The 16,651-nt window shown below is 43.8% G+C and overlaps 2 protein-coding genes across 3 annotated transcripts in view; one reads left to right on the top strand and one right to left on the bottom strand.

The window, feature by feature from the left end:
* PLEKHH1 (pleckstrin homology, MyTH4 and FERM domain containing H1) overlaps positions 1-14,374 on the bottom strand; it is a 78,826-nt gene extending 64,452 nt beyond the window's left edge. Inside the window, exons 1-2 of one of the 2 annotated variants that reach the window (XM_006266446.4) lie at positions 14,191-14,374; positions 5,639-5,816 (exon numbers count right to left, since the gene is read on the bottom strand). In XM_006266446.4, coding sequence (XP_006266508.1) covers positions 5,639-5,764 — 126 coding nt within the window. In that variant the 5' untranslated portion in view covers positions 5,765-5,816; positions 14,191-14,374. Of the gene's footprint in view, positions 1-5,638; positions 5,817-6,007; positions 6,117-14,190 lie in introns of those variants that run through there. The other variant, XM_019476736.2, reaches the window with a different exon arrangement.
* The window catches only part of TMEM229B (transmembrane protein 229B), a 154,417-nt gene that overhangs the window by 35,440 nt on the left and 102,326 nt on the right, over positions 1-16,651 (top strand). The gene's annotated exons all lie outside the window — the stretch shown is intronic.

A 16,651-nucleotide genomic window follows, 5' to 3' on the forward strand; every position in this document is an offset into this window, starting at 1 on the left:
GCCAAGGGATCATATATACAGCTCCGACCTTCCCTATACTGTGTCACATGCCTCGCAGATGGCATCCATGGCCTAACACCCATCCTATAACTTTTCTGGCCTAACACCTGGCCACTCAATCAATCTGGACTCCCAGCCCTTCCTTGTTCTTTGGGCTCTCAGCCTGGCTTTACTCATGGCTCCCAGCCCAGCTCGGGACCCTCATGGTCTCCTTACACCCCACACTTGACCTCAATCCCCATATGCCCCACACTGGGCTTCTCAGCATCTCCGAGCTCATCCCCTGTGCCCCACACTGGACCTCAACAATCCCTTTATCCCCTTGCCTGAGGAGCCTCACATCTAGCTCTCTTTGTTTAGGGTCCCACCCCCCTGGAGTCTTACATCTGACTCCTTAATAAGACTCAGTACTCAGAGTGAGCCTGGATGCTGCCTGAGGTCCCTTCCTGACCTGGGCCCTGCCTCAGCACTCACTGTGAGCCTACGCTCCTGCTTTGTTCTTCAGGGTGTGCTCCCCTAGCCTTTCCCCTCCATGGGGTCACCCGCTAGGCAGTGGGGGCTGAGACTTTCTGGCACCCTATACTCACCCTTCACTGGGGAAGTACAGAAGCGGCACTTTCTGGAGACTGCCCTGCCACATGCAGTCCTATCACACCATCCAACCCCCAGCAGGATGCAGATTTAGGTCATGCCCCAAAATCAGGAGCCTCCAGCCATCCCCATAGCTCCTTCCTTGTACCTCCAAGATGGTCTGAGCAGTAGTTCCAGCCAGGTGGTGTTCTTTTCCTGGCTATTAGCAGCAAACTGCTGGCTATACTGCTCATGGCCCTGCTTTTATAATGAACAGTTGGGCCCTGTTTCCAATCAGGTAATTGGGCATGACTGGAAGAGCATCCACCTGCAAGCTTATTGCTCATGCCCCTTTCAGTAACAGAGCACACCCTCTGTTATAGCCATCATCACATGGTAATAGCTTCTTATTGGGTGCATCTACACATGCATTAAGGCACTTTTTCTAACGTGTATTACATTTAGTACCTCCAGTGTGAGGTATTAAAGAAATGCACCTTAGGCTGCCTAACTAACAAATGTGCACACTTTTTAAGTAATGCTTAATTCGCAGTAGCCTATTTTATGGCACATTACAATAATCACATTTTTTTTTACATGATGCTTTAACGTGCAGTAGAATGAACTGCTGTGCATTAAAGTGCACATGTAGATGCACCCAGTGCTAACAACATAGGCTAGATGCACTGCTTTGGATCAAATGGAAGAGAAATTGCTATTTGGAGCTTTTATTATTTTTTTTTCTTTTTCTAAAATTAAGCAGCTCAGCAAACACCCCATCTTACTGTTCAACTGACTATGGGGTTGAGGGCTCAAAAAATACACCTGCATTTGCATGGATAAACATGGAATTGATGCTAGAATCTCCCTCATACTGGGCTCAGGCCTCTCAGTGCTTTTGAATGTCCTAGATCTGGAGTTCTGTGTCAATACCTACAGCCCTGCTATGATTCTATTATCTCAAGATCAAGTTTGGCTCAGAGCAGGGCTTGAATGAGAGGTCCCCAAGGAACATCTATGATCTTTCAAGAAGCAGCAATTGCTATTCTCTCTGAGGCTGCATTGAGCCAATAGGCCTTCATTATAACCGTTCGCTTTCTACTACTCTAAATGCTGACTTCTGAATGAGATAGGAAATTTAGGTCATGACCATTTGTGGTTGTTAAAGGTTCTAGAAACAACAGGGTGAGCTGGCTACATTTTAGGCAAGTTAATTAAATTCCGCTAACCTCCTTCCTCCTGGAGCTTAAAGTACATTGCATTCTTCTTCTTCACTGCTTGTGCTGAAGTGCTGTGTAGCCCTGCTATGCAGGCTGAAACAACTATGTTTCACATGCAAGGATTACATCATCCATCTCTGGGATCAGCTGTCCTTCTCAGTACATGTTGAGATTTAATACACTGGTGTGTATACGGATGTCTGAATTCCTTGATGAATTAACAGTGATATTTTTGTGGGGTTTCTTACAAAGCATTTCAAAATGCTTCATAATTCAATGAACATTGGGTGCATGTACATGAGATTGACTGTGCAGTAGCTGAATAATTCTGTGCAGTAGCATGTCACAGCACTGACAGTGCTAATATGCTACTGCACAGTATTATTAGGCTACTGTGCAATAGCGTCACTTAAAAGACGTTCACTGGTGCTGCTGCACAGTAACTCTGGCTACTGCACATTTATTTAGTACCTGTATAAGCAAGTATACAAGGGCTTATACAAGTACTAAATAAATGCGCAGTAACCAGTGCACAGTAGCATCTCATGTAGATGCGCCCTGTGAAGCTGAGTCAGCGATTGAATGACTTGTTCCAGGTCAAATAAATCAATGGGAGAGCTCGAACTAGCAGACATCTCTCCCTCCTTCATTCCTGTGCTCTGACCATCAGCCCATGCTGCTTCTTGCACATCGTAGAGAAGGGAAAATTCCCAGCAGTCAGGGTGCATCCAACCATGGCAGCAGAGAGGCCCAGGCACAGCATGGGGGAAATAGACCCTGCCCACCTGTTCCTGCTAGAGGGTGGTGAGGATGCCCTGAGGAGGCTTCTGCAGCACCACACACAAGATCTGGATTTCCAGCACAGGGCATCTCTGGGGCATCCTGACCACTTCGTTTCCAGGACTGTCACACATAGAGCAGGAGTGGTGGCAGGGCTTTTCTCAGCCGTGCAAGGTGACACTAAGCACTGCAGCAGCGTGACTGAACGCGCTGGCCCCATGGTGCAGACAGACTCTCAGTGTCTCAAAATGAGGATGTGAGCAAGGCAGCATGGCCACCCTTAACGTGACACTATAAATGGCTTTTCCAAAGATTAGAGTGGGATATATAAAAAAAAGAAGTAGAAAACCATTCGCTGGCTTCTCCAAGGACTGTAGAGGGACCTGTTTGCCAGACCTCCATGCAGGCCTCCACTCCTCCGTTCAGCTAGGGATTCAAAATAAAAATCAAGGTGGGGGGGGGGGGGGAAAGTTAATTTGTTGCTCAGCTTCATTTTCTTTCTTTCCTTTTTCTGAGGGGCCCACAGCTCACTTGTAACCAGGTCATCATGCTGCCACGGCAACGGTCTGCCATGTCACTCACTAACAGATTATTATCCCCCTTTCTTTCTCTCTGTGTGAGAGAAAGGCAGGGAGTGGAAATCAAATGCCTGTTACCAAAGAGACACAATCCCTGCTGATGCTCACACACTCCTTGGGCCTGGCAGCCTCATACATCCATGGTGGTCTGAAGAGAATGCAGAGCTTTGTCATACAGATGTGGTATTTGATATCTCGGACATGCCTATCAAGAGCCCAATTCCGCAAACACCTACACATTAGTAACTATTCATGTGCTTTTGTGTTTCTGGGGTCAGGCTGTCAATATGTAACCTCACCAGCACCTCTCCACTTCCCCGCCCCGAAACCATGAGAAAGAACTCGGGGTTAAATCATTCTGTTGTGCAAATTCCTTTGTTATAAACAGCCCTGTAGATTATTCCATCTAAGAGGATTTTAGAAATCTACAGTATTTAAAATTTTACCTCGTGTGGAATAGCGAACTCAGGCATTCAAAAATCATTAACCATACCCCCAAAATGTATGAGCTTATCTGACAAATCATGAGATTAATAAAAAACAACAACCCCAAAACAAAAACAGATCCTTTTTGTTTTCTGGTTTCTAAGCCTTGAGGTTTATGTTTCATTCACGTTTGCAAGCTTTTTTTCTGAAATATGAAAGGTAGAACACTTTTTTTTTTTAAGGTGAGGATTTCTTTATTTCAGTAGCTGGACTTCAAATATATATATATCAAGCATTATAAAATGTGTTATAAAACTCACAAGGATTGGCAACATGATGTATAATTTGATAATTTTCCCACCTAATTTAGGTTAAGCAATTCAATTAAACTAGTTGCCTTAATTTTTGGTTTCCAGGTAATTCCAGTTTCAGGTTAATGGTGCTACGCTTTTGGGTTGAAAGTGCTGTCAGTGAATGTTTAAAAAGCTGTTTCTCTTGAAATAAAAATAGGGTAATAACTTATGCAATAGCTTTTTCTAATACAAAAAAGCAGTGTTTTGTTTAAATTTAACTTAAAAATTTAAAAGGAAAACTGGTCTTGGAACTGGGTCCTCCCAAATTGAGACAGGACTTACTTGCCTCAGCATCCTTCCCCTCCTGACATACTGGGAGTATATTCAGGGTCTGTAACTTGCTAGCTCTTTGACCTTTCAGCAAACCATATCACAGAGCTCTACAGCTGGTTACAGAGTAACCTGATCATTCAACCAAACTGTGCCCTTATCTCAACAAAGGGCTTATGGTGGGTCCATGCTGTGGAGGGAAATTTAATAGATAGCTTCATTTATTTGGGGAAGACTTAAACTAAGAATTTCCAAAGAAGAGAATAAAGCTGGCATATGCTCAGACATGGCATAAGAAAGAGGCTTAGATTTCCTAGGTATCAGAAAAGCAGGCCTGGTTGTTTTGAGCCAGGCCTACATTTGCGGCTCTAAATAATTTTTAGTCATGGTTAGTTGACTGAGGTTCTGAAAATTTTTGTGGGGCAGGCAAGCCCTGGAAGAGCCTGCCTCAAAAAGATGCATGCTGAAAATTGCACCATGTTTCAGGACTGTATAAAGACTGATCAGAATTTGCATGTGTTGTAGTAAGAGAATGTAAGTGCAGTTAGAGGGAAAATGTGGATGACAGTCATTGCAGGGGGTTCAAATAGCTGTGATTTTCTAAGAAACATGTAAAGAGAGGTTTCCTAATGTACAGTGAAGCCAAAGCAGGTATATATCACAGTTATTATCAGGTATGCATTAAAAGTGTTAGGATGCCAGCAGTAAATTACAAAATTACCTACCTGCCATTAGTTAACTGACCAAAGGAAACCAATTCTACTTTACAAAGAATTATAATTGATTGGTGGAACAATCTTGAATTAGATTGGATTATTGTGAACCACATGTTGTAACCAGTGAGGTACTCACGAGTAAAGCATTCAATACAAGCAAGGGTTTAGTGAAAGGGGACCTAGCAAAGCTGAAAGGATGGTTCCTAAATTCTAAAGGTTTGCCCTGTCTATTGTGCTTTGTGGAAACCTGTCGAAAGACAGTTAATAGAGTTACAATAGCAGGAAATAATTTCACCTGAAGACCTCAGTGAGTGAGCTTTGATTTGCAGCTTCATGGAGAACATAAATAGAGCTGACACAGGCAGAAAATTTCAGTCTCATTCTCCTTACAGAGGACATTTTCCTCTTCAAAACATCGATGTATTAATTCAAACGGAAAGTAATCCCATGTACAAGATACAATAACAGGGAAACAGAATAAACAAGAAAAAAGGAAAAAGAGCAAAACCAGCCCCACCCCTCCCCAAACCTACCTCTCCCTTCCTCTCAAACTTTGTTTTTCATTTTTGTAAATGAATTCAGTGTGCACAAAAGAGAGAGACAGATACAAGTTGCTTTTGAAGCCATCACTTTAAGTTCACCGTTGTCCACCTAGATAGATTGTTTCTTGCTCATTGATTTCACCCCAGAGATAAATCAGAGGGGGCACATAGCACTGGCCTCACCTTCTCAGCTAGCAGCTCTCGGATCTTACTAGCTTGCAGGCGGAATTTGAAGAGCTGGGTCTCCAACACAAGGCACCGTTTCTGCCAGTCCATGCAACTGCCATTCGTCTCTGTAAGTTCTGCCATGGTGAAACCCTTTGTCCCCTTGAGCAGGTTTTCCAAGATGCTCTAGAGGACACTGAGAAGAAAATAAAGCTTCAAATGTTAGATTTGGTCCAAGGCAGAATTCTTTAACCTGGTATCCACTCAAAAAAAGTCTAAGCAAGATGCCTCCTCTCAAGAGTTCCTAAATCCAGCCTCCTGTACAGGTAACAGAATGGTACCCATTTCTTCATGTTGTTATGGTGTCTCCCATTCAAGCCACCCTACCTGTGATCCAGGAAGTCCAGCATAATTGTTAGGACTGGTTGCCAAAAAGGGGCTCTATTATTGTCAGACACAACTTAATGTCAAGTTTGTTAATATGTTAGCAAGAAACACCAGAATCGAACATACCACAACATTTAAAAGTATGGAAGTAAGGAGTTTATGGATGATAGATAAATATTCAAATGAACTTTGAGCTCTGCATTCTCTGTGTAAATAATTCGCTAGTAAATCACATTAGACATTCGTTGGACAACCATAACTCCATCCCCACATCCCTGTTTAGCTTTAGACTCCTGACTACAGTAGAAACATTCTTCTGCCCAGCCACTCTGCATCCTGTACAGTCAATATGGCTAATCTCAACTGCTTGCTATAGTTAGTAGACAACAACATATTATATTTTATTTTTACCTACATTCCAGAAAGTTTTCACCCACCCTTTATTCCACCATGAGTCAGAATTCCCAATCTACTCATCTTTTATTGACTGGAAATTTTAGTATGTTATGCCTATCCCCCATCTTATCATGAATCAGAAATTCCGCTCTCCAGCTGCAGCCCATATACACCCTTCATCCAAACCACTCTACACATCCAGAAGCAGACCTCTATAGCGTATATGCTGGCTGGAACTGGTGCCAGAGGACAGCCACACTCTTCCAGTAGGACTTCTGGGAGGCATTGTGCTTCAGGAGATAGCTTTAGTTCAGGCCCATATCTAAGCACCTACTGCTACTGGGCTAAGTTCTTCCAACAAATTTGAATAAATACATTAAATCCAAAGAAATAAAAAAGTTAAACAAGCAAGTTATCTCATTTCTATCATGTTAGGAGCTTCCAAGTCCTAGCAATAGACAGGCCCAGCATTTCTTGGCATCACTTTAAACTCTTAGAGCAACCCTCTCAAAGCTCTGTGGAGTCTATGCGGTAGAGAAAATCTCTTCCAGCACAGCAGCACAGACCACCAGGCCACATTTAAACCCTAACCCTGCCCAGCAGGGATGTCCAGGAAGCCTGCTGATGTGTATCTAAGCATGAAAACCTGCTGCTATCTGAGGGAAGCAGAGACAGGGGAGAAATAGATTTGTCCCTTGGCTAATATTTAAAATTCACATGGTCAGAAAGTTCCTTTCATCAAGAGTACATAAGCTAATTGAAGTGGGCAGCACACAGTGGGTAAGTGTCCTCCTACATGGCAGGAGCCTCACTAGTGCATCAGCTTTAGTGAGGAGGTATTCACATGTTGCAGAGAATAGGGGAGAGAATGCCTCATTCATTCGGCTTCTGGAGGAACTGGCACAATTACCTGGACTAAAGCATGTTTTCATACTATCGTGTCCCCATTTTCTCTCGCCAGGATCATATGCTTAATACTGAGTCTGAGAAATTAGGGATGAGTAAGATCTGTTGGAAGAGCTGGGCAAAAAACACTCTACAAAAGCAGTGCTCAACATTATGGCTTGGCAGGCTGGATGAGTGGGGTGGGGCCAGTTGTGGGCCAGATCCCCTGTGTGGGGTCAGTCTACAGGCCTGATCAGGGTTGGCATGTCAGTCAATCCATGAGTGGGACCAGGCATGCTGGTTTGGCTTTTACATTGAAGCCAATTGCATGTGCAGCCTGACATCACATGCAGCCCAACCGTATGTGTTGGATCCAGCCACATGCTGACCTCACGCTACAATCTCCCTATGCCGGCGTGATCTAGAGTGTAGGGCCACATCATCCAGCTTTCTGGGGTCCCCACAAGTCTGGAAATTTGTCAGCAGGGGAGCTGCAGTTAATGCTGCCACCACTCCCCTACAGCCAGACCTGGTAGGATACAAAGAGCCTAAACACACAACACATGAGCAAAAAAGAAGCAGACATACAACATATTACCTACCTACTAGAATCTAGTGTAATGTTGCCTGGAGAAAAATCAGGAGTAAAACTACATTAGCGTAAGTTACGTTAATATAGGTATTGTGTGTCTGCTTAGGTAGCCATTTGCTCAGTGAAAACAAGCTATTAGTGGTCTCCTGTCACCAAATACCATATTTACTCTATTCTAAAATTAGGTCCCTCCCTATGTAACATGGAGAAAAAAGATCCTCATCTTAGACTTGAGTACAAGGGTGTTGGGGAAGGGGGAGAGGGGAAGAGGTGACTGCTGTGGCCCAGACTCCAGCCCCTACCTGGGGTTGGGGCCACAGCTGCAGCAGCTGCCTGCTCCCTGCTCCATCTCCCTCCACCACAGTAACACAACCTCTGATCCCCCTGCCTGTCCCTCTCCCTCCCCCCCCAGCCCTCGTTCCATGCTGACAGGTTCCATCCATGCTGTGTGGGGCACTGATCGTGGCCCCAGCCTGGCCCTGCAGCTAGCACAGCTGCTATGGGGCCCAGCTGGGGCTGTGTTCAGTGCCCCAGGCTAGGATGAGGACAGAGCCTGCCAGCACAGAGCAAAGATAAGAGTGGGGAGGGAGGAGCAGAGACTGGGGAGAAGTGGGGGACCAGGGGGAGGTGGGGAGCAGAGGCTGAAGGAGGAGGGGAAAAGCGGGGAGTAGAGACAGAGGGAAAAAGGAAGCCCAAGGCTGCAGGGGAGGGCAGGCAGGGAGCAAGCTGCTTGACTCCTCACACCTCCTACAGCCCACTGCCTACCCTCCTGCAGCAGTGGAGGGAATGAATTAAAGATACCCTGCAATAATTAGATTCTATACATAAAAATTGTAATATTTATAATTTTTCCATGTATAGAATCTAATTATTAGGGGGTTGTCTTAGATTCAGAGTTATTTTAGATTTGAGTAAATATGGTAGTGAAGCATTACAATAGTACTGAGTACAGCAACTACACTAAGGGAGGGCTAGTTGCCTGTCTACTCTGGACACTGTTAGAAATTACATCAGTGCACAAAACTGATGTAAACTACACTGGCATAAACATGTCACACTTGCAGTGTGCCAAGTTGGCATTGCTGCCACCCATATAGAACCTGCCCCATACATTCTGTAGACCGATGCTGTTCATATCGCACAAAGGTGTGAATGTGGCACCTTTTGATCAGAATGAAGTGTTTCCCTGTGTATGTGTATGGGAGCACATGCGGACATGCACAAAGCAGTGGTGGTTTGGGTGATTACCATGGAATACTCTAGGGTGATGCTGGCAGGGGTGAGCAATGGAACAATCCTGCTAAAATCCCCACCAGGCTTTCACTTTAATTTTCATTAGAGTTTAAACATTTAAAAGTTTGGCCCCCAGTTTCCCCAGGTAGCAGATTTCAGGAGAACATTTCAGGGAGGACCTGGTGCTTTATCTTAGGACTGCAACTATGAAGCAATTACACAGACAATCCTGCTATTGTAATTACACAGAGATTTGTCTGTCTAGTTTGGGAACGAAGTAGAACTGAAAGACAAAACACACCATCCTATCTGAGGACTTTTTCACATCTTGAAAGATAATAGACTTGTATAAAGGTCATAACTGTGGTTCCCAAGCCCACATCTGACCTGGGTTTTTTTCCCCCATCTGTAACAGTTTGCAAAGTTCAGATAATTATTTACATTCATTTTCAAATTAGAGATATAAGGTGACTTCCATACCAAGTACATTCTAATCTGGTACCCACAGGCAACTTTACAATAGCAAACCAGAGCGGGCAGTCTGGCATCCAGCAGAGTAATCCTATAATAGCAGACTTATGGATGGCAAAACCGTTCCATCCCTTCCCTTCCTCTGTTGCTGAAATCAGCAGTGAGGGGAATGGAGGGGAAGGGTAAACAGCAGTATTGTCCACTTCCTGGGCTCCTGAGCCAAGCAAAAGTAAGAGCTCCCCATCCTGGCCAGCTGGTGAGCTCAGTGCTCATATGGAGCTCTGGCAGGAGCCTGCACTGACCAGGCAGTGAGCTCAGAGCTCACTGCACATGTAGCACACAGCCAAAGGTGGGGGGCAGGGGAGCTTCCTTGCTCCATTCCTGATCCACTAGTGCTTGCCCATGTTTTCAGTGATTTATGAATTACAGTCGCATTTCAGAATGCACAGTCAGGTATTGTAAGGGAATGGCAGGACTCAGGCTCTGTATGGAAAAATCCCTGTGACAAACCCATACCTGTTCACAGGACAACAGTCTATAGGCACCAGCTCTAAAATTGCACAGAAATACAGAACCTGACCTTGACATCTATGCTACATGCAAGATACATATGTCCAATCTTTGTCCCACAACATACAGTTACAAAATGTTTGACGTAGGTCCCACACTGCTGCAGTGTATATACACCAGGTACTAGAGACATAGATAGCATTTACTCTTAAGCCAGTGAAAACACAAAAGTCACAAACTGTCCCACAATACTGTTTAACCTAGATGCCTCATCAGTAAAATTATGGCTAACTCTGTTTTGATGCTGTTGTTTGGGCACAAATAAAGTTATTCTCTCACCATATACTGGTGCTAAACAGATTCTAGGCTCAAATCATTATTCATACATTCAGGCCAAAAGGACTGTGATTATCTAATCTTCTGCACATCTTGGGCTACAGAATTTCACTTAGTACTTTTTGTCTGTAGCTCACGGCCTCTACTGATAATGTCCTTTAGAAAGACACCAGTTTTGATTTAAGAGTAGCAGACTGGAAGGACCCTCTAAGGTCAACAAATCCAGTACTCTGTCACATGCAACTGTGTTGTTTAACTCCTTTCATAAGCTGATCAAGCTCCATTTCAAAACTAGTCAGGTTTTTGGCTTCCATTTCTTTGCGACTTGGAGGCTGCTTCAGAAACTCACTGCTTGAATTGAGAAACCGCCTTCTAATTTCTAGCCTGCTTATGGCCAGTTTATACTCACTTGTTCTTGTGCCAATATTGTCCTTTTGCCTACATAGCTCTTCTTCTCCCTGTTGTTTTATTTTCAGTTATATTTATAGACAGCAATCACAATCCCTGGTAGCCTTCATTTTGCTAAGTTAAATAAACAAAGTTGTTTTAGTCTCCTCTTGTAAAACAGACTCTTCATTCTCCTTGTTGTTCTTTACTGCACTTGTTTCATTTTTAACTCATCTTTATTGGACATGCATGATGATAAATGTACACAGTGTTTCAGATAAAGTGTGAATAAAACCTTGTAAAATGACATGAATAATTCCCTATCTGTACTAGAAATACCTCACTTGATACATTTGAGGCTCTCATTTGCCTTCCTCACAGCCACCTCACCTTGCTAGCTCATAGTCAGTCCGTGATCAACAAGTACACCCAGCTCTTCCTTCTTTTCAGTTATTTGCAACTGATTCTCCTAGATTGTAGCACAAGTTATTGTAATTAATCCCTTAGTATATGACTGCACACTGTACAATTACAGGCAGAAGGTGGGGCAGGGTAGCACCTCACAGGCTACCTGGTTCAGAGAAGCATGAGCTTTTAAAAGCAACAACCTACTTTGTCATCTGAAATAATCTGAGAAAGTAGGTTGTTGCTTACAAAAACTCATTCCTCTCTACAGTGCCACTTTACCCTACCTTCCACCTGACTTCATACTAACACAGTTAGCCACTTTCTATATAGGTAGACTTCATCCCACTGAATAACCATTTAAAGTTATCCAGCTCTTCCTGCAAAATCTCCCAGTCTTCCTCTCTATCGATAATGCCTCCATACTTTGCATCACCAGCAAGTCTCAGTAGCACACTCAGGGGTTTTGTGCCAAGGTCATTAATGAAAATATTAAATAAGATTGGTCCCAAGACTGATCCTTGAGGAGGTCAACTTGTAACCTCCCTCCCACCCAGCAGTTCCCTTCGTCATCTCTCCTTCAGCCAGTTTCTTAACCACCTTACAATTTTACTCCTTATCTCCATCTTTCCAAATTGAACCCTGTGTCACCATGTCAGATACTTTACTAAGTCTAAATAGATTAGATCAACTGCATTTCCTTTGTCTAGAAAACCAGTTATCTTTTCAAAGAAAGATATAAGGTTAGTCTGTCATGCTCTTCTTTAGCAGGCCTATATTGCATTTTTCTGTTTTTCTAGTCCATTCACATTTTTAACTATTCTTTCCTTCAAAATTTGTTCTGAAGCCTTGTATACTATTGAGGTCAGACTAATGGATCTGTAATTGCTCAGATAACTTTTTTCCCTTTCTTAAACATTGGTACCACATTTACTATGCTCTGGTCACGTGGTACCACTTCTAACTTAAGAAACGTATCAAAATTCCTTGCAGCTAGACTTGTAGACTTGCAATTTCATGAACCAGTTTTTTGAGAATTCTGGGACTGACATTATCCAGTTCTGTGGTCCTCCCCCCCATACTTCTTACCCCCTGACTTGAGCACATTTTGCGTTTTGCTTTTGCCTTGGATTAAGTCATTACCACCTAAAATGAGAAAGAATCCCTACAAGACAATTCTTTAGCAGAACTATTCATTTTTCTAACTTGATTTTTTTTCTACCAACTATGAAGTATTTGGAAGCAGATATTTTCCTGTGGCTTATTTTGGGTTTAGAAATTTGGAAAGAACAATTAACCCTAATCCTTGTAAGAGGGAAAAGAAATAATAGAGAAATTAATTAAAAGTACAACTTTAACAGTACTCTCAATACAACTTAAATAGGAAGCCACTTCTTTATCCAGCAGAGCTAAGAACTAGTTGAAGTCCATGGGAGCTGCTAGTTGCTCAGCACCTTCTTCAGGTGTTGAACAGGTATTTAGGAAGTCAGATTTAGACATCTAGGTTTGAAAATCTTAGTGGCATCTATAAAGTTTGATTAACAGCAAACATAAGTCTGACCCCAAACCTCAGGGTCAAAAAATAGGCAATACAGGTCCAGTTCCAACTTAGAGAATGTTAAGATCTAGATGAGAACTTCGTGGCTAATTCCTGTCTTTACAGTGAAACTAGCCAATGTCCCATATCCAGCCATCCCTGGGCTGTTTGAAAATTTAACTGGGATCCAAAGAGCTTGCATATGTCTCCATTAAAGCCTTCTCATAATGCTAAAATGAGTGATTGAACAAGATGATTGTAAGTGCTGTACAGATACTCATACATGCAAAGGATTAAGAGAAACTGATCTAATTTACTGTGACTTATTAAAAGCAAAAAATAAGAAAAGTGAGACAATATTTACACATCACTGCTACAGTATCTGATTAAACTGTCAAGTGTTGGTGATGTTAGAATGAGCCAAAAGCACATAGTTACAGTTCCGGGAACTATGGGAACAGTGCCCCAGACTCCCCCTTTATACAAGTCCTGTGCAATTCAACTGTTTCTAACTCACAGTCACAGAATTGATAGCTGAGACGAGGGAAGTTTCTTTCTGGTTCACCTGTTGCTTCTTCAGTCTCTCATTCTCTACCAGAGTCAATAAAAATTGAGCACTAAAACTCCATACTCACTACACTCTTGTCCCCAAGCACCGTATTTTCCCCTTCACAAAATAATTCTGTCCCTCAGTTTTCATTTTGTTGGATGTGCTGGAATCATCCAGCCACACACAGATTTATTAGGCTTTTACCCAAATTATTTCCATCTTGAACTCAAGGTGGAGATGCCCTGAGCAGAGAAAAGAGCTACAGGAAAGGTGCTGGTCCATGATCCAAAGGACAGGTTGGGCATTAATTGGGAAAAGGCCAAGGGAAAACCATTTCCCTCTTTCCAGGCATGCCTTCTGAATTAACAAGAAAGATGCTGAAAAGGGAAGAAGAGCAATCACAAGCTGGTTGCTTAACCTCTAAAGCCTTTCCCCACTCTTGCACACTTAACACGGATACAGGAGTCCCCACCACTTCTCTTGAACTGAATAATTCTCCCTGCTCGCCAGATATCTGAATAGACCAAATCCTCAGCTATGAAGGTGACCCTTATTACCTTACCTAGCAAACTCCTCTTAACAAAGATCACACAGTCCTCACCTGCACAGCGCTCAGCTTTTCCCATTATTGCTTTAAAACAAGGTGAGAACAATAACTAAACCAACTAAGTTTGGGAAGCCACCACCCCTATTTGATGTAGTAAATAAGCTCTGGCTGGTGGCTCGCTTTGCAATCTGGTATCTGGGCTGCAAGTGAAAGCACCCTGCAACCCCTTCTCTCCCATCCCCACTGTCTTCACCAGACTGCCCCTGAGCCAGAGCGGAGGAGCTCTGAGTCCAAGACATGACTGAAGGAGTGTTAAAAGATTTCTGCAGCTGACCTTGTATTGTTCTTGGGGCACCGTGCTCATGAGCAGAGTGGTGCCATTCTCCTGGTGCTCTTCTCCAGCAGGCGATTCAGGGGAGTTACCCTGGGAAAGCTCACAAAGACATGCACAGCTTGTTTCTGTCCCATTCAGCACTTTCCCATTCTCTCTGTGTGTGTTTTCCTTAAAGCGGGAGAGCTTGGCTCAAATATCAGAGCCAGCCTTCCAAAGAAGCACAGGAACTGACATCATCAGCTCCATGCTTTTAACCCTTTATCTGTCACTGCGGTGAGGCAGAAGTGGTAGAAAGATGCTCGGATTGAAGGGCAGAGATGGCAGTGGTTACACCTGCATCTGGATTGCATCCAACTCCTCTTCCCCCTGGCTTCCCTGAACGGTTGGCTTCTGTATAGGAAATGATATTGAATATATAGAATATATATAAGGGAAACAGATTAGGTGCTCAAAGTGAATCCCACTAATTAGGATTTATTTAATCAAGTTCTAGATATTTTGTTCACTTACTGCTTGGATAAGGTCTCTTCATTCATCTTCAGTTCCATGCAGTTTCATCTGTGTCAAATGCCTTGATTTTAGACACATCTGTTACAGCCTGAGAAACCACCCAGAGGTCTGAGCTTCATAACAAGTGCTGGAGGAAGACAGATTCTCACTCCCTGCATCTGTGTAACTGAGATATCAATGCCACGTTGATGGCAACCTCATAAAGTCTCTGACTGCACAGAGAATCTCCTCTGAATTCATCAGCACAAAGTTGCTTACCCCAAAAAGCATCAGTTCCCAAACTAGCCCCACAATTGGGAGTACATTATAGCACCCACCTATCCAATCCATCTGACTTCATGATGAGCTCTGCACTGGACCCCAGACTATTGCTACTGCACTAGGCTCCTCCAAACCTCCATGCAGCGCTGCAGGTTGCTGCACCCACAGGTGCCAGTGTGGTGGGTAGTTGCACCACACTGGCGTTCAGCAGCAGAATTGTAGCAAGATTTTAGGCAGTATTTAGATAGAGGTGGCTAAATTCAGGGAAAGAGAACAAGGCAAGGTGGTTTCTGGCTCATAGTTTCGTATCTGGTTAACAAGACAGTAGAGGAAACTACTCTTGCTCATGTAGTCAGGCCATCGATAAAGCCCAATGACACAAACAGATATAAAGTTGGGAGCTCATGACTCCCAGATTTTTAGAGGTGTCTGTGTTAGCATGATAGATTTTTTACTTGGGGAGATGGATTTTAGCTGCCACTCCTACATGTGTGCTGCATATGACTAAACACATACTTGTTAAATACTAAGGGAAACTGCGGTATTTAAGCAAAACTAGAAGTCTAACTGTCAAGGGAAGGCAGAGCCAGTGGCTTACTCTGTGTGTGTATGCATGTGTATTAGCAAGTCTCTCACCCCCTCTACATGTCCAGGCAAAGGTGCAATTGGATCTAATTCATGATCCCCATAATTGTGTCTCCTGCCATACCACATGTGCATGGCAAGAGGCACAATTGTGGGATCGTGCATTAGATCCAATCACACCTTACTGTTGGTGTACGGGGAGCCCCTGCATCAGCAAGAGGCAGGCTCCCATGGCTGGGAGCCCCCTTTACTGAGGGAGCTTCCAGCCACAGGGACCACATACAGCCGTATCTAGAGTCCTGCACCTGACGGGGCTCTCGGTCTCAGCTGCACCACACAGGCAGCCAGGGCCAAGAATCCTGCACCTGATGGGGCTCTCGGTCCTGACTATGCATGTGGACCCTGGGGGTTTTACATTACTGTGATCCCCCAGGGCCTGGCAGTTTCATGCTGGGCACAGTGCACCTGTGCAGCTGGGAGCCCTGTGAATTAATGGGGCTCCCAGCTTCAGGGAAACCCTGTTACACCTGCAAATTAAAGATCAATAGCAACCAGCTATACAGTTAAAACATATGTTTAGGTCTAATTTTATACCTGGTTGGATCCTTTTATTGTGTGATAGCTACTTTGCACGTGTAGAGGGTCTTAAGGTAATGGGGCAATTAACCAGTTAACTGTGCAATATCTGTAACGTGTAGAGGGAGCCTCTGTGTTGTATGCTGTTGCCCTGTGCTGCAAGGATTATATGGTCCTGCTTCCTGAGGTGCTTATAGTGGCTGAGTTTGCAGAGCGCCTCCTTTAGCTCTTAGGATGATCTGATGGTTATGGGAGAGAGATGGGCCTAAACCAAACCAAAACTAAACAGCCTCTGGCTTTGTGGTTAAGGCCCATCTCTGCTAGCAACAAAAGGCTGTGAATGCAACACTCTTGCAGATGCCCATTCCATCAGTAAGTAGTTATACCTGTGCAATAATTTTCCCATATCTATCTCTTCAGTAGACATGCCCAGGCTTCAGCCAACCATGGCTTTCACATCAGGGAATACACTTTTTTGGGGGGTCTCCAAGCAGGTATGGTTTGGTACAAAGCAGGTATGGTTTGGTAC

Source organism: Alligator mississippiensis, chromosome 2, assembly GCF_030867095.1.
Source record: "Alligator mississippiensis isolate rAllMis1 chromosome 2, rAllMis1, whole genome shotgun sequence".
NCBI lineage: Eukaryota > Metazoa > Chordata > Crocodylia > Alligatoridae > Alligator > Alligator mississippiensis.